Consider the following 19,094-nt stretch of genomic DNA (forward strand, 5'->3'; position numbering starts at 1 on the left):
AAAGACTTCTGTTGGAAGACTCCATATTTAAAAGTTGTCAGTACTCCTTATTTGTAAAATTAACTCGATCCCAATAAAAATGCCAACAGGATTTTTGGGAATTTGATAAGCTGATTCTAAATTTCACACGGCAGAAGGCATAAGTTAGAGTAGCCAGGAATATTCTGAAAAAGAATAGTGCCGATGTGGCACTAACATATGTGAATGAGCTCAGAGCTGCCTGTCAAGGCACTGTTCTTAAGTTGCTCTTGTCCTGCAGCCTCTCTGCCTTTGCTCAGATCGTGGACCACACAGAGTACGATCCTGCCACAGGACCTTTGCTGAGACTTCTGGCTATTTGAATGATGTGTGTTGCACCTGCTTCCGTACCTCCTGCTATTTCTTTCTTTCTTTAATGTACTGAGAGCACACATTGTGTGAGGGAGAAGGACAGAGGGAGAAGGAGAGAGAGAATCTTAAGCAGGCTCCGTGCCCAGTGTGGAGCCCCACTCAGGGCTCGATCTCATGACCCTTAGATCATGACCTGAGCTGATATCAAGAATGGGCACTTAACCGAGTCACCCAGGCGCCCCCTCTTGCCTATTTAATGCCTACTCAATCATCACTTCTTTAGGGAAAGCTTTCCTTCCCTCTTTTCTGATCATATGTCAGTTTCCTTTGTTTTCTGCTTCTTTCTTTCCTTGCTTGTATTTCAGTTTGTAATTATATAATCATTATTAAGGATGTCTGATAAATGCTCTTTTTTCTTAGTAGGCTGTAAGCTCAGTGCCTGACCTTGAGTAAGTTTTCAGTAAATATGTGTTGGTGAATAATCTCCAGTCTGCTTGATTTAAAAGGTGATTTAAACCCAACAATTGTCTTCTAAACTCAATAATCAGGAGTCTGCCTGGTGTGGGTCCCGTTCCAGTATCAGAGATAATGAGATCTTAATGGGTTGTTTCTTTCACCCGTGCACATTTGAAGATGTAAATGCTTTTTGATAGTGTTCTGCGTTAGAGGGTAACCTCCTAAAATGAAGGGCCATAGCTAAAATGGTCTTGCGTGCCTTTTAATATTATGTCCAGTGGACACTATGTGTTCATAAGAAGGAGTTATGACATAAGAAGGAGGTAAGAAGGAGGTATGTCCTTCATAAGAAGGACATTATGGAATGATTACATCAGTTACTGAAAAAGGATGTTAGTCATTGAAAGAATCATAGCTATCGAAGAACTTATTTTCCTAATGAATTTTATAAAACCGTGTGCTGTACGTATCCTGGTTCAAACCACTCATAAGGGACCAAAGGTCCTCATGTGGCCTATTTTAGAAAATACTGCTGTGGTGGTTATTGCTGTGGGTAAGTTACTTCTGAATATTAAGTGAGGCCGAACAGGATGTGGTTCTCTTATTAGATCTAGTTAAACATTTTATGCTTTCTCCCCAGAAGTACATACCTACCATCTTCTTGGATATGTTGTGATTGGCAAACACTGGCTGTTACTAAGTGCACTGGAGGTTTTGTTTGGCATTTTGTGGATCGAAACACACCAGTCATGACAACGCTTGTTACACAGTGAAGGGCTTTGAGATGACTTTTGCATTCATGAATATTTCCAAACAGTAGTCTCTGGCAGTTCAGTAGCTGGGCAGCCATAAGCCAGTTTTACTAGTGTGTCCCCTGAGGCCTCTCGGATAATTCCAGGAAACCCTCCTTTATGTGACCCCTTTCGTATTTCTTCAAAAATGAATGGCTCTCCTGTATGTCTTTCACAAAGACCACAGGCCCTGGAAACTTCACAGAGGTGGGCAGAGGTATCCATCCAAGCTCAGGAATAATTCTGAGTAAGACAGAAACAGAAGCAGAGGTTACAGACTATGACCCACAGGCCAAACCCATCAAATCTGCTCTGCAGATGTGTTTATTTGGATCACACGGTGTTTCTTTTTTAAACATTTAAATTAGTTGCCAAGTTGCAAAAACTGGGAATTTTTACTTCAAAAAGTCTGGATATATGACTTGCTTGAAAAATTGGAAAAAATCTGGCCACTTTGGGATCCACATTTCTGCACTGGCAGCCATCAGCGGAGCTGAGTCTCCACAGAGACTCCCCAGGCACTGCCGTGCCATCACCGATGTTCTGCATTCATCTGAGTCACCATCGTGACCTTGAGATAGGCTGTGAGGTTGAGAATAAGTGGTATGGTGAATAATTGCGAAGGGGACCGTCTTTTACTTTTAACTCACATGATCTCTTTGATAAACACATGGCACACTTTATTCAAAAGATGAGATGAATTGATGATTTTTGTTACCTGGAAACGTAAGGACAATGAAAACTCCCTCTTTGCTGTGGACCTTGTCACACTGCGTCTCTTCTGACAGTTCTCTGTGGACTCTATCAGTTCTGGAAAGAGGTCAAATAGCATTTGACTTGGGCGGAAAGAAGCCTTCTAAAGTGGCAAAGGCCAGTTCTTAAATGCCATCCTGGGGGAGCACATCATTCGTTCCTGGGCTGCCTCCCGCCTCCTTCGGAATTTTGAGAATGAAATGATCTGGATGAGACACTTCCCTGGGCAGCATTTTCGAGATGTTTGGACCACAAAGAATGCTCTGTGCTTAATCTCGTTTTTTTTTTTACAGCTGCACAGAAAAGACTGTTTAAAACTCTTCTTTATATTTTCTCTTTTGGGGGAACCCTGTCAGGAAATTTACGACCGTCTCTTGGAAGTCCCGGTCACTAGGGAGCAGTTACACCACTATCGGAATGTGGCCGAAAGTGCTCGAAGTGACCTTGCTGCAACTTTGGTCAAATTTGAATGTGCTCAGTCTGAGGTAAGATTATGCATCTTCATGACTCAGAAGTGGGCCATTTTAGTTTCTTATTGAGTGAAGCAGAGTGTAGAGGTGATTAGAAATAGGCTAGGATGGGCTGCTTGGGTGGCTCAGTCAAGAGCATCTGACTCTTGACTTTGGCTCAGGTCATGATCTCATGGTTTGTGGGATCGAGTCCCATGTTAGGCTCTGTGCTGACAGCGTGGAGCCTGCTAAGGATTCTGTCTCTCCTTCCCTCTCCGCCCCCATGCCCCTGCTTGTGCATGCTCTCTCTCTGTCTCTCAAAATAAATAAAGAAACTTTAAGAAACAGGAAGGGGGGGATACAGCTTTACAACTTTCGGCGAAGGTTATACTTGTTCCGTTATGGTGCACCTACTCCCCTTGTAGGGAATTCCTGAAAGGTTATGCATTTGCCGTGGTGCAAAGCGAGGTGACGTGGGCTGCATTCTGGATGTCAGAGGGGCTTCACAGCCTTGAGAGACTTGGGGACACCTGATGGCTTTGGTTGAAGCTGCCTTGGCTTTGGGGCATTTTTGGCATCTTACTGAATATGTTCCTTTAATGTGGACTGTTTGCAATCTGGAGCTCTTAGGATGGAATTCTGGATTCCTGGGATAGTGGTAGTTCTGAGTGGCTGGGGAGATTCTAGGATGATGATTGGGATCCATCTACCCTCCTGGCTGGATCTGGTCGATTATGGAGTTTCTTGAGAGAGTCTCTCTAGGTCCATTCTGCTCATAGCCTGGTGGCCCTGAGGGAGTCTTAGGCTTGCCTGGGAGATAACTAGTGTTTTCACTAGGCTGCTGGGACCCCACTGAGAGATGATTTGATACCTTGTATGTGTGTGAAAAATTGTATGCATGTATACTCCCGGTTCCAAATCAGTACATGCATTCATAAAGTTTTCTTATGGGGGGGGGGCCTGACATCCTATTAGGGCACAGACATCGTTCAGTATTTTTTTTTTTTTAATTTTTTTTTTCAACGTTTTTTATTTATTTTTGGGACAGAGAGAGACAGAGCATGAACGGGGGAGGGGCGGAGAGAGAGGGAGACACAGAATCAGAAACAGGCTCCAGGCTCTGAGCCATCAGCCCAGAGCCTGACGCGGGGCTCGAACTCAAGGACCGCGAGATCATGACCTGGCTGAAGTCGGACACTTAACTGACTGCGCCACCCAGGCGCCCCCATCGTTCAGTATTTTGATGGCACAGAATTCATAAGTTAAAATGTTTCTTTTGTATACATCTTGTAAGGATTTTTCTTTTCTTCCATATTTTTCTTGGAAATGTTGTTATTATTATTATTATTATTATTATTATTATTTTATTGCCCACAATAAGGATCTAGAAGGCAAGTGGAAGAAATACAGTGATATGTCAAATAGTCTGTATCTACTTAGGAACCACTTGTGGCCATGAAATGACAAGTATTTTAAGTTTCTTGTTTCATTGTCTGTCAGCAGCAATAGCAGCAACACAGATTTAGAAAATGAATTACCATTGCAAAATATTTTATTGCTTTTTGCAAAAAAACACCACAAATGTCTCTTGAGTGGCACTGAATCACCCCCAAGACATTGCTCCAATGGTTTTGAAAGAGACATAGTATGAAGTCCATTCTTTAGGCATAATTTCTCATCTGGTGATACAGACGCAAATAGGAAAAAAAGAAAATAAAAGTTGGATTAGGTCATGTACAAACGTGTGAGATTTGAAATTATGGTTTTGGGTTTCTTTATTTTTTTAAATTAAAAAAAATTTGTCTAATGTTTACTTATATTTGAGAGAGAGAGGTAGAGCACAAGCAGGGGAGGGGCAGAGAGAGAGGGACACACAGAATTTGAAGCAGGCTCCAGGCTCCTAGCTGTCAGCATAGAGCCCAACATGGGGCTCGAACTCAGGAACCGTGAGATCATGACCTGAGCCAAAGTCAGACGCTTAACTGAGCCACCCTGGCACCCCATGGTTTTGGGTTTCTTAGAGGTACTTCGAACTTATGCCACTGAAATCCTTTTCCTCCTTTTATGGGCTTTCTATGTTAGCTTCGAGATCTCCGATCCAAGATGCTTTCGAAAGAAGCCTCCTGTCAAGAGTTGAAAGCTGAAATGGAGAATTACAAAGAAAATCATGCTAGAAAATCATCTCTCCTCACCTCTCTGAGACACAGAGTTCAGGAGCTGGAAGAAGAATCAGCAGCACTTGCCACTTCTAAAATTAGAACCGAAATCACAGCTCACACCGCAATCAAGGAGAACCAGGAGTTGAAGAAGAAAGTTGCGGAACTAGATGAGAACTTACAGTAAGGGTATTTCGATATATTTGTTAGTTGAGTTAGCGTTAAAATACTAGCTTCTGATAGCAGGACACATGCTTGAAGGTACTGGTGTTTTGCCTTCTTTGGCCCTGAAACTCAATTTGAAGGAGAAAAACGTTACTGACCTCAAATGTCTTTGGAGTCTTGAAAATTTTTCTCAAGCTCATTTCTCAGTGTTACCAGGAACCTTGACAAACAAGGCCTTGTCCTAAGCATGTTTATGTCCAATTGATTAGGGCTGCAAATGCCTATATACATAATTTGGAAGATTTTCTGTAAGTAGAGGTTTAACCAGAGGTGGTGGAATACACAGAGAGGGAGGTGTTTATTCAGAAGCTGGCTGTAAAAATACCCCAGAAGCCCAGACCACTCCAGACCACCCCGAACACTCCTCATTAGATTTTATTGCCAGTTTATGCAGAGAACTCATGAAATCTGGGTTTTCCACACTTAGTTCTGGCAAAAGGTAATTATTGAGACAAAACTGGGAACTAGTTGTTCCTAAAATATACTTTTAAAATTCTATGTGTCATAACTTAAATAACTTTAATAATCGGATACTTGATATTTATTTTACTTATTCCATCTTTGAAAAAGAACCCCAACACTGGGACATCTGGGTGGCTTAGTCGGTTGAGCGTCTGACTTCGGCTCAGGTCATGATCTCACAGTCCGTGAGTTTGAGCCCCGCGTCGGGCTCTGTGCTGACAGCTCAGAGCCTGGAGCCTGCCTCAGATTCTGTGTCTCACTCTCTCTCTCTGTCCCTCCCCTGCTCGCACTCTGTCTCTGTCTCTCAAAAATAAACATTAAAAAAAAAAAAAACCCAACACTTCCAACTCTTGTCCTCTTTTTGTCCTTCTGCTTCCAGGAAAACTCCTTCAAATGTGTGTATAGACTCACTGTCTCCAGTTCTTCTCCTCTCCTCTCTTGGGTCTACACCACTGACACCTCTCACTAAGGTGACCAGTGACTGTATGTTACAGATTAAATGATCAGTCTTTATCTTACTTGACCCACCAGTACATCGGTCACAGTTGGTCTTTCTCCTTGAACCACTTTCTTCTTCTGACTGCCAGGACACTACACATGCCTGCTTTGTACCTGTCCTCTCTAGCTGCCCTGCTGTAGTCTCTTTTATTTTGCCCATCTCCTCTCATCGACTTCCAAAGACTGGAGTGCCCCGGGACTCAGTCCTTGAATCTCTTCTGGTTTCTATCTAAATTCGCTCTCTTGGTGATCTTGTCTCATGACGTTAAGATGATCTAAATGCTAGTGACTCCCACACGTCTCTGTCTAGCCTAGATCTCTTCTCAGAGTCAAGACCCACATATTTTACTACCTACTGAGCATCCCCATGTGGATGTCCAACAGGCATCTCAAACCTCACATGGCTGAAACGAAACTCTTGCTATTTCCACAGAATCCTCCTGCTCTTTGCCTTGTCTCCTTTAGTGATAATTCCATTCTTCTAGTCCGTCAGGCCAACAGTCTTGGTAATCATCCTCAGTCCTCTTGCTTTTTCACTCTCCATGTCTGATCCTTCAACAGGTCCCATCATCCCTGCCTTCAAAATAAATCTAAATTTTGAGTACTTCCCATTGCTGCCCTAATTGCCAGTAACCTGATTCAAGCGACTACCATCTCTCTCCTGGATTTTTGTAGTAGCCTCCTAAGTGATTTTCCTGCTTTCACCTGTGCCCTTCGTAGCCAGAGTGATCCTATAAAAACATTCAAATTAGATCTTTTCGGTCCTATGCTCAGAATCCTCAATGACTTCTCACTCAGGGTAAAGACAAAGGATATTCTATGACCTAGAAGGCTCATCCTGACCTGGTTTTGCTTCCATTCCCTCTCTTATTCTTTCCATCTTCGCTGTCCTTTGAACATAACAGGTGTGATCCTACCTCAGGACTTTTGCACTTGCTAATACCTTTGCCTGGAAAGCTCTTCCCCCAAGTATTGCATGGTTACCCCTCTGCTCCTTTTAGATCTTCACTCAGAAGTCACCTTCTTATGAGGTCTTCCATGAGTGACCACATCTAAAATTTTACCCTGCTCCCCCCAAATATTTCTCACCCCCTTTCCTGCTTAATTTCTTCCCTCCAGCTTTTTAAATAACATAGTATATATTTTACATACATTAATTTTGGTGATTGTCCATCTTCCCAACTAGAACATAAGCTCCATGAGGGCAAGGATGTTCATCTGTTTTATTTACTACTATGTCTTGAGTATCTTTAATAGGGCTTGGTCCATAGTAAGTACCCAATCAATATTTACTAAATAAATGAGTAAGAAAATGATATGTAATGAAAATATTTTTTTAATATAGAAGATTGCCAAAAATATTAAAATTACTCAAGACCTTATGATTCTCCAAGAGTTTATACTGAACATTTTGGTGGACAGGTTTTCATATAGTTGTACATAAATTATATCATGTAATGAACTGTTTTTTACTGAATAATATATTGTAGATATTTTAAAAAGGCATTCATTATATCATTTTTAATAACCCATGATACCCATTGCGTGAGATATTGTAACTTACTTAACCAGTTCTCTTTGCTATTTCCTGTAGGCACTTAGGTTAGTTCTACTCAAAAAATTATTATAAACCAAGATGCAATGAATATTCATGTGCATTCGTATTTTCAAATTTATGTGATTATGTCCTTAGGGTAGATTCCTGGAACTTTGTTGGGTCAAAGTGAAATGCGAATAGAAGTGGAAATAGTTCAGCAACCATTAGGATTGAGAAACAAGATTGAAATCTTGGAGAGAATGTGTGGAATCATACATGTAAATCAATCAGAATCATAGCATTAACTGTGCCTTTCATGAGTCAGAGAGATGACTAAATATTACCTTTTAGATGCTGAAAATAAGAACTTAGAGATATACTGATGTTAGTCTTTTATTGTTATACATTTTTCTAAATAGAAATATGATATGATTTTGAGGATATGCAATTACATGCTTTGTGAATCTTTGAATAGAGTGAAAGAATTTGCAGTAAACACTCAACATGGTAAAAAGGGAAAGCAATAATCATGTTTATTATCTAGGGTACTGAAAAAATGATACCAAATTACTGAAATGATTCTAATTTGTCTTTAAAGTGTGTCTATTTTTTTTATGATCTCTTAGTCTCTAACATTGAAAGCATTAGAAATAGACCATACTATTTCAGCAAACCTATCTGAGATTTGAAATGAAATATTCATAGCAAAGCATAATCAACTGATTTTCCTTGACCGGCCCATATCAGTACTCTTTAAAAACTCTGGATGTGTGAAAACTAATAATAGTCTTTGCTGGTGATTTAACATCTCTTTTTTCTAGAGGGGGAACATCCCCTGCTCCTGATATATTTTTTATTATAGTTATGCTTGGCCATGGACCAGGGAATGCCCTAACTAACCCTTATAGATCACTGTGTAATGTCTGAAAATAAAACAAAGGATGATGCACTAGAAGAAAAATAGCAGCGGGGCGTTTGGGTGGCTCAGTCGGTTAAGCATCCAACTTTGGCTCAGGTCATGATCTCAAGGTTTGTGAGTTCGAGCCTCACATCTAGCTCTGTGCTGACAGCTCAGAGCCTGGAGCCTGCTTTGGATTCTGTCTCTCTCTCTCTCTCTCTCTCTCTGTCCCTCCCCCACTCACGCTCTCTCTCTGTCTCTCAAAAATAAATAAACATAAAAAATAAAAAAAAAATAAATATAGCAGCACTGTCCTTTTTACTCATGAAAACCCAAAGGAGACCCATGACTATATATATCCATGTGTGATCTAGAGATTTATTGCTGCTTCTGCAAATCCTAAATGGTGGAGGACAAGAGGCAGAGAGTCTGTTTCCTTTGCTGTTACTAGATCTAAGATGCTATGAAGATTTTTCTACATTTCTGCAAAGCGTAGATACCCAGGATGTTTTTCACTTTTCTCCTTCCCTTATGGGGCTTGCATGACAACGATGTGCTCTGTGTCTGGGAAACTGTATTGTGTTGAAAATGGTGATAGGATTATAGAGAACTTAAGTTTTGAACTTTGATGAATGATCTCTCGTGTGGCGTTAAAACTTGACTTATTTGTTAATTTGCCCTATAGAAAGTGTTTAAAGGAAAATGAGGAGAATAAGAAGCAAGTCTCAAAGAATTGCAGGAGACATGAAGAATTTCTAGCTCAACTTTGTGACTGCTTAGATCCGGACAAGAGGAATGAAAAGGCGTCAGATGAAGATTTAATTCTAAAGGTGTTTGTATGCACATGAAAAAGAAGATAAATGTAGCGGTCATTCTGACACGTGCCATGAAAGGAAACGTTGTGGTAGAGTGTGGGGGTGATAGGAGAATGGAACAGTAGCCCAAGTATAGCATTACTTGACTGTGTGACCTGAGATAAACCTTAATCACCTCTCTGACTCAGTTCCACAATCCTTTCTAACATTATTTGGGATTACTTGCCCTCCACAAAGGATTAATTGTTTTGTCTAAAATATGTTCAGGTTGCCAAATACGATTAATTATTCATTTTAACAATGTATTTTGGGGGAGAGTATTTTTAGTTACAGACAGAAACACACACACACACACACACACACACACATACACACACACACACACACACACACACACACACACACACAAAACCAAAACCAAAACCAACTGTGTCATTTTTGGGATACTTCTTGAGTAGAAGGTTAAGATTAGTTCTTTTTTTTTTTTAATTTTTTTTTTATTAACGTTTATTTATTTTTGAGACAGAGAGAGACAGAGCATGAACGGGGAAGGGTCAGAGAGAGGGAGACACAGAATCTGAAACAGGCTCCAGTCTCTGAGCTGTCAGCACAGAGCCCGATGCGGGGCTCGAACTCACGGACCACGAGATCATGACCTGAGCCGAAGTCGGCCGCTTAACCGACTGAGCCACCCAGGCGCCCCAAGATTAGTTCTAAAGTACTTTTTAAATTTTTGTTGAAATCAAATAATAAAAATCCTACTTTAATAGTAGGTTATGAGTAAGATTAAATTAGTTCTATCAAGTGAATAATTCACTTGGCACATAGTGATTCATTAGGGCACCTGAAAGTGTTGGGGCTCTCGCCATATCTTTGCTCATTTCACACCTTACATATCCTTGCTTCCTCACAGATTTCCTTGCAGCCAATCTTTTTTCATTAAAATTGAGGTGTAACTGACATGCAATATTATATTAGTTCCAGATGTACAGCCTAATGATTCGATACTTATATACATTGTGAAATGATCACCATAGTAAATCTCGTCCCCATCTGTCACCAGAAAAAGCTACAGAAATTTTATTATTTTTTTCTTGTGATGAGAACTTTCAAGATCTGCTTGCCTGCAGTTTTCAAATATGTACTAAATACCATTGACTGTAGTCACCTTACTTCACTCCACATCTCTATGACCTATTCATTTCACAGCTGGAAGTCTGTACCTCTCACCCCCTTTTACCCATTTCACCATCCCCCCAATCCCCTCCCCGTTGGTAGCAACCATTCTGTTCTCCATATACATGAGCCTTTTTGTTTTGTTTGTTCATGTGTTCTGTTTTTTAGATTCCACATGTAAGTGAAATCAGAGTATTTGTCTTTCTCTGACTTATTTCACTTAGTATAATACGCTCTAAGTCCATCCATGCTGTCACAAATGGCAAAATTTCATTCTCTTTTATGGCTGAGTAGTAGTCTATTATATATATACTAGAATTATTATTCTATTATATGATATATAATATTATACATTTATATAGTCTCACATCTTTATTCATCTGTTGATGGACACTTAGGTTGTTTCCCTCTCTTGGTTATTGTAAATAATGCTTCAGTGTACATATGGGTACATATATGTTTTTAAATAGTGTTTTTATTTTGGGGGAATAAATACTGAGAAGTGGAATCCTAGGTCATATGGTAAATCTATTTTTAATTTTTTGAGGAACCTCCAGACTGTTTTTCCACAGTGACTGCACCAATTTACATGCCCACCCATGGTGCACAAGTGTTCCTTTTTCTCCACATCCTCACCAATAGTTATTTTTTATCATTTTGATATTAGCCATTCTGATGGATGTAAAGTGAAATCTCATTGTGCCTTTGATTTGTATTCCCTGGATAATTCATGATGTTGAACATCTTTTCATGGGTCTGATGGTCATCTTCGGAAAAACGGCTATTCAGGTCCTCTGCCCATTTAAAAATATTTCTTTTTACATTTTTAAATTTATTTTTGAGAGAGAGAGGCAGAACACAAGTGGGGGAGGGGCAGAGAGAGAGGGAGACACAGAATCCAAAGCAGGCTCCAGGCTCTGAGCTGTTGGCACAGAGCCGGATGTGGGGCTCGAACCCAGGAACCATGAATTCATGACCTGAGCTGAAGTCAGTTGCTTAACCGACTGAGCCACCCAGGCACCCCATCTGCCCACTTTTTAAAATTAAGTTTATTTATTTTTTACAGAGAGCACACGTGGGCATAAGTGGGGGAGGGGCTGAGAGAGAGGGAGACAGAGAATCCCAAGCAGGCTCCTCGCTGTCAGTGCAGAGCCTGACTTAGGGCTCTGACCCACAGACCATGAGACCATGACCTGAGCCAAAACCAAGAGTCGGACACTTAACCAACTGACGCCCCCAGGTGCCCCCATGCTGCCAGTCTTAAAGACCATGCCTCAAAGTTGTAGGAATAAGCTTCCCAACTGCACTGGCTGACAGCTGCAGAATAATCTTATTTTCCTTCGGGAAGTGTTCCTCTTCACCGATGGGTTTCGATAGTCCAGGCCTAGAGTGCACCCGATGAGCTCCAGGATGCTGGGCACATCTCTTCCCCCTCCCGGTTGCTCACCTGTGACCGGGAGCCTGGATGTCAAAGTCCCCTGTGCAGGGTCATTTGGGGGATTATTTTTAAAGCCAAGTGATAGGGAGAAGCAAAGAGAATGAAAAAACTCCTTTCATGACCCCCTTTCCTCACATCAGAGACTGTCTCCAGGTGCTAATCCGGGTGTCAGTGCTGCATTCATTATGCCTTATGATTTTCTGTTTTCCAGATGCTTTGACATGTGGGGCCTTGCTGACCCAGGAGAGACTGTCTCCCGGGGTTAACCAGTTCCTCGTAAAAGAGGCTCCTGGGAGCATGGTTTTCCTGTGCAAACCAACCACTCCCACATCCCAGCCCTTTGCTCTCTCAGGCTCTACCCTCTGGGCCACTGCCCCCCTTCCCTAATCACCGCGGGGCTGGGCACCAGACAAGTGGGGACAGCCCCTGCGCTCCTGCTGTTATTCAAACTAGCCAATCCCAAGCCTGCGTACCCCACCTTGCTCATTCCTTCCTGTGGAAACTGCCACAAAGACTTGCCCCTGTTATCTGTTGCTTCTCTGTGTCTCCTGACTGACCTGGCTGTTCCCCGTGTGGCCTCGTGTGGTGTGGCCTGCCCCCTCTTCTTGAGCACTGAGCAACAGACTCTTTTTCAGCGGCAGCTCTCTCCGGATCTGTTGGCCTCACCATACCCAAAGAGTGATAGAAACTGTATTTTAAAACACATATTGGGATCCTAGGGCTTTAGCATCCCCAATACGTGAGCAGGTATTTAAAAAAAAATCACTGGACAAGGTGCACAAAGGTTGCTGTTTTGATCAACACTCACGAGGTGTTCCCCTGAGAAGTGGGACAAAAGCACTCCTTCAGTTTCAAAGCTGTGTCCTCACTTTTATTTTTCTTTTAAGTTTATTTGTTTATTTTGGCTTTTAAAGTTTATGTATTTATTTGCACGCACACATCTGGGGGAGGGGCACAGAGAAGGAGAGCCAGAATCCCAAGCAGTCTCTGCACCATCAGCGCAGAGCCTGATGTGAGACTTGAACTCATGAACTGTGACATCATGACCTGAGCTGAGATCGAGTCAGATGCTTAACCGAGTGCACCACCCAGGTGCCTCCACTTTCTCATTTTTAAAGCTCTCCTGATGTGCATGTACACTCCCAGGAAACCAAGGAGGCATTCCAAGGAGACTTATTTGGCATTTGTCCATTTCGCAGATATTTAGTGAGTGACTACTATATGCTAGGCACGGTTCTGGGCGCTGGTGGTGCGGCAGTGAATGAGATAAGACTGAATCTGTGCTCTCCTAGAGCTTTCGTTATTGTGAGATAAAGATGAGGGGGAAATAAATATCTAGTATTCTGCCATGTAGGAAAAGGTGACAAAAAACCAGTCGGGATGTGGAGATACAGAGGGAAGCAGGTTAGAGGTGTGGGAGGCTAGTGTAGTAGACTGACCAAGGAGCGCCCCTCTGAGGTGGGACTTTTGGAAGCTGTTGGGGACTGAGCGTACACACAGGCGGAACAGTATTCCCTCAGGAAAGAGGAAACAGCCCTGGGGTGGGAGCAGGGCACCACGTTGACAAAGCTCTGAGGCTTAAGGATGGGTCACTTCCCCCCCTCCCCCCCCCAGAGCCCTAACACAAATGCTGACTCGGGAGTGTGAAGTCTCAGCCCTTCCTATGGGCGTCCTCAGGGACTTACCCACTGAGCTCTGCAGAGGGGGGTGGGGTGGGGTGGGGGGCTTGTTCCTCGGGGCCAAGATCCTGTCTGATTTCATTTTCCCTCCTCATACATCTTACAAATCTTATTAATGCTTCCAGCTAACAACCCAAATGCACAACAACACAGAGTGAAAAGTTCTCCTAATCCCAATGATAGCCACTGTTTGAGCGTGTTATTCCAGATTTTTCTATGCTGATATTAATTAGAAGGATTTTCTTTTTCAAAAGAGAATCCTGCTTTCATCTCCGTAGGGTCCCCCCCACCCCCCACCCCCCGTGCCAGGTAGTGCCTTGGAGGCAGTTGGTGCCATGAGACAGGGGCAGAATAGAATTCCCTTGCTTCCTCACCTACTGTAATCTCTGTAGAATATCAGCTCCCCCAGATTACTGAAGCCAGGGGCTTGCTGATGCTTACTCTGTCACTCGCTCTGTTGGGAAGCATTTGGCAGGACTGTCCTCCGTGTTGCCCTGTAGCTATCTCTTGATTAATTTTAATTTGATCTGTGGGTCTGCTCATAACAACAGTGTTAGAGGCTGCTTTTGAAAATGTGCTCCTTTGAGTGGATGGAGGGACCCTGCTTGCACTAGTCTCGATAACGCAGTCAGTGGGGTATGTAGATCAGAGGTGCTTAGAGGAAGTGGTTTCAAATTGTTCATTTTTACAGGACAACTGTAATTGCTTCCTCTTCAGCTTAGAGAACTGTGCAAGGAAAATGCATTTGTAAAAGGACAAATCGTTACTCTTGAAGAGACTGTAAATGTCCATGAGATGGAAGCAAAAGCTAGCAGAGAAACCATCATGAGGCTGGTTTCAGAAGTAAACAGAGCGCAGAAAAAAGCTGCCTCCTGCACTGAAGAGAAAGACAAACTGGGCCAGGTACAGTATGTGAAGTGTGCGTGTGCATCTGTGATGGTGTTTACGAAGCAGAAATTGAAAACCAGATGTGGGCGAGCACACTAGCATTACTGGCCACAGTTTCAAAGGGCTGCTGTCAGCAGGCGGGCTGGGGGTGGGGGGGCAGCACGGGACTCAGTGACCTGAATGGGCCATTTGATACGCATTTTTGTCTAATTAGAAAAAAAAAAAAGAAATACGACACATTTAAACGTAGAGTTTACAGAGAATGTGCCCTACTTTAGTTAGACTCTAAGGATCTTAAAAATTCAAACATTCATTTTTTTTTGAACAAATAGGTAATGCGTCAACATTCTGAAGTTCAAAATTCTAAATGGACATAAGGGTGTATGGGGAAAGTCTTCCCTGCACCCACTGCCTCTGGCCACCCAGTTGTTCGCAGAGGCAACCCCTGTTAACAATTTTTTATATACTTTTCTAGAAATATTCTATATACACGTATATACGTGTTCTTTTTATTTAGTTTTTAAAATTTATTTAATTTGAGAGAGACAGAGTGAGTGAGTAGGGGAGGGGAAGAGAGAGAGAGAGAATATCTGAAACAGGGAGCTGTTAGTGTAGACCTGGTCATGAGCTCGATCGCACGAACCTCCAGATCAGGACCTGAGCCAAAATCAAGAGTTGGACGCTCAACTGACTGGGCCACACAGGCACTCTTTTTTTATTTAATTTTAATACAAATGGAAGCATGCTCTACATTATATTTTTCTCTTTTTATTTTTAACACAAAATGGTAATATACCACGCACTATTATAAACAAGGTTGCTATGAATAATCTTATATTGTCATGCATGAGAATGTATCAGTAAGACAAAACCCTAGAGGTATCCTTGCGGGGTCAAGGTTTGTAGGTATTATCTAGAGAGAGACCGTTAAAAGGAAGCATCTCTTAATTCTGACCCTTTATTTACACAATGAATTGCTTGATCTCTTCAAATTACCTAAAACTTGTTTGAGCATGCAAATAAATACTATATGCTTTTTAACATTATAGAACCCTTCAATTATATTTTTATATTTTTGTGACAAAGAAACTGATCATGGGATTGATAATAACGATGAGTTTTCACAAGTGAAAGTGAGCCAGTGCAATCAGTTAACAAAATGCATAGAAGACAAGTGATAAAGGAGATGTGGTTTAAAATTAGGTAATGACTGGATTGGATTCAGGTTAAATATTTTCGGCAAGGGTAGTTCAAAGGTGAAGGTGTATACTTCGTATCACAGGCAAGTAATGAATGCTAGATCGTTCCTTGTTGCTGACACTGCTCTTTGTAGCATAAAGGTACGTTTTTTTCTTTTGCAGTTAAGTAAGCTATCTCTGGGTAGATTAGTTCTGATAATTGGCAGGTTATTTCTGTTCCCCACTGACTTTACCAAGTGGTGTTATCGTCGTTGATTCTTGCCTGGATTAATTACCTCAGGGGTGGCAAAAAGGTAATATTCTAATCTTACCACTCCTTTTGCTTATTAGCTGGCATTCTTCTGTAAAGAAAAGCTTTTTATTCCTTTTCTTTTCAGTTCTGTGGACACATGGATTTTTATTTACTTATCGTTATAGTCAGTGACTATTTATTTTTATTTTTTTTGGTGCTCCAAATTCACTGAATTGGCCCAGCAGCAGCAGCCCCTTCAGGATGGTCTCGGTGACCTTGAACCTCATCCCTTTAGTCTTTTAACATTTCCTTGCTTTTTCTGACAGAACACAGGACATCTTAGGGTCTTTCAGACCACAGAACTACAATCAACCTATTCTTTAGGGAGCTTTGGTGCCTTTTACTGGAGGATGGTGCGGAAAGCCAAGAGTTAGGCTTTCGGTGTGCTCATTGCTGTTGGGATGTCATTTCTTTCAGTGGACAGAGCTAGAAGTATGTTTTAGTAATAAAGTGATACTGGTATTTTAAATTAAAAGTGATATTTAGAGTTTTTAAAATATCTTTTGTTTTATAGTAGTATGTTTTGAATCTTAATCGTAATATTTACTTACTTGCTGCTTTGTCTTTCAATATATAAAAAATTATTTCAAAATTACGCTTTTAATCTCTTACCTACCAGTAAGACTTCTGAGTGAAGTTTAAGTCTCTCAGGTTTCTTACTTTATTTATTTATTTATTTATTTATTTATTTATTTATTTAACTTTAGAGAGAGGGAGAGGAGGGAGAGCATTTGAGTGGGAGTGGGGGAGGAGCGGAGGGGGGACAGAGAGAAAGAGACATTTTTTTTTAATGTTTACTTTATTTTTGAGAGAGAGAGAGACAGAGACAGAACGTGAGCGGGGGAGGGGGCAGAGAGAGAGGGAGACACAGGATCGAAAGCAGGCTCCAGACTCTGAGCTGTCAGCACTGTCTGATGTGGGGCTCGAACCCATGAACTGTGAGATCATGACCTGAGCCACAGTTGGCGCTTAACCAACTGAACCACCCAGGCGTGCCTAGAGAGCGAGAGAGAGAGGGAGGAAAGGAGAGAGAGAGAGAAAAAGAATCTTAAGCAGGCTGCATGCTCAGTACAGAGCCTGACACAAGGCTCGATCCCACAACCTTGGGATGATGATCTGAGCCAAAATCAAGAGTTAGGCGCTCAACTGACTGAGCCACCCAGGCACCCACCCCCCCCCCCCTTTTTTTTTTTTTTTTTACAGATTTTTTACTGTAATACTATCAGCAATATAGTATAATAGTCACTGTTTATACATCACTTACCATTAGCATAGTCGTGCTAAGTGCTCAAAGAAGTTATGTACTTTGCTCAAGTTCACATAGCTATTAAGTAGCAAAGCTGGGATTTGGGTCATTAAATTATTATGCTGTTAACAATAATCCCTTTACGTGTATATTCACAGCTATATCCTGCATACCAGTCTGATGCTAAAACTTATTTGTCAGTGGAACTACAACAATTTGTAGTTATGCAGATTTCCTCAGTGAATGAATAACTTCAATCACAAATAGTAATTGTTAAATTATCAAGCCTTGAAAATTAGGAAGAATTTAATATTTATTTATGAAAATGCACACCTGAAGATTAGCAGTAGGAAATGAAAATGTGTTATAAGAGCACATCAGAAAAACAGAACTTATTCCTTTTCTTATATGTATCTTAACTTGTAAATGATGCAATGTTGTTCAGGCTTGGAAACACATTCATTTTGGGATGAAGTTCCTGCCAAAATAATAAAAATTGTAAAAAAAAATACGGACAGTAAAAAAACTTGAGGTCTTTAATAAAGTGCTCATTCATAGGATTATGACTCCAAAGATTTACTGCTGAAAAATACTGACTAGTGGTTTTGCTGACACATTAATGGCCTCAGGAAGAATCTTCATAATGCTTTCTAAAGCTCTGTTTTTGAGGTAGGAAACTTACTTTATTAGCGAAGCCCAGAATGACTGCAGAAGGAGTGGTTTCCACCGGCTGTGGTGCTGTTTTTACCAAACTCAATTTTTCTGACTTTCTTAATTACTCTATTTAGGTTACTTTATAAAAAAATTTCCCAAATAAAAGTCCAGGTGATTTATTACATATGTGGAAATTATATTCTTTAAAAATCTTTAGTAGTTAGTATTGAAGTATGTTTTAACAACTGTCAAAGATTGGCACCTTTTCTTTTGGTTATTTTGAAATAATTCAGTGTTGAAAGACATAGGCACTTTACCTACACAAGCTACACATACGTTTCCCATAGACTGTACAAGTTCAGCTCAGTGGGTCAGAAATTAAATTTACATATGGGATTTCAGACAGCGCCTTTTTCTTCACACTGTTCACATTTTCTTTTAATTCTGGTAGCTAGAACTGAAGCTAAGAAAGAATATTGGTTTTGGAATTAGGCAGGTCTGGTTTGGAAGGATGTCCCCTCTGCTTCTCTGGTGTGTTACCCTAAAGCAGTAAATGTAAGAGAGAACAGCATGAGACAGTAAACAGGGAGTGGAGTGGTTATGAGGCTAGGCTCTCAGGTTTTTATCCAGGCTCCAGAATCATTTGACTATGTGATCTGAGGCATACAACCTTACCTCCTTGAACCTCAGTTTTTTTGTCTGTAAAATAGAAAAATAATTTAAGGACCTATCTCTTACAATTAGTTTTAGCATTGAATGATATACATGAAGTACTCAGGACATGCCCATCACCTGAAGATGCTCAGTGTTTTTTTTTTGTTTTGTTTTTTTTTTAAATTTTTTTTTTTTCAACGTTTATTTATTTTTGGGACAGAGAGAGACAGAGCATGAACGGGGGAGGGGCAGAGAGAGAGGGAGACACAGAATCGGAAACAGGCTCCAGGCTCTGAGCCATCAGCCCAGAGCCCGACGCGGGGCTCGAACTCACGGACCGCGAGATCGTGACCTGGCTGAAGTCGGACGCTTAACCGACTGCGCCACCCAGGTGCCCCAATGCTCAGTGTTTTTATTTCTTTTTCCAGTTATTTACTTTTACTCAGGGATCCAAAGAAACGTAACATTATTTTAAGAGTATAGGCATATGGAAATAAG

The 19,094-nt window shown here is 41.3% G+C and overlaps 1 protein-coding gene across 1 annotated transcript in view; it reads left to right on the forward strand.

Annotated features, from left to right (window-relative positions):
- The first annotated feature begins 516 nt into the window (after window positions 1-516).
- CCDC170 (coiled-coil domain containing 170) overlaps window positions 517-19,094 on the forward strand; it is a 63,502-nt gene continuing 44,924 nt past the window's right edge. Inside the window, exons 1-4 of the mRNA XM_030316600.1 lie at window positions 517-2,815; window positions 4,862-5,118; window positions 9,241-9,385; window positions 14,381-14,566. Coding sequence (XP_030172460.1) covers window positions 2,531-2,815; window positions 4,862-5,118; window positions 9,241-9,385; window positions 14,381-14,566 — 873 coding nt within the window. The 5' untranslated portion in view covers window positions 517-2,530. The remainder of the gene's footprint in view (window positions 2,816-4,861; window positions 5,119-9,240; window positions 9,386-14,380; window positions 14,567-19,094) is intronic.

Source organism: Lynx canadensis, chromosome B2, assembly GCF_007474595.2.
Source record: "Lynx canadensis isolate LIC74 chromosome B2, mLynCan4.pri.v2, whole genome shotgun sequence".
In the NCBI taxonomy this organism is placed as follows: Eukaryota; Metazoa; Chordata; class Mammalia; order Carnivora; family Felidae; genus Lynx; species Lynx canadensis.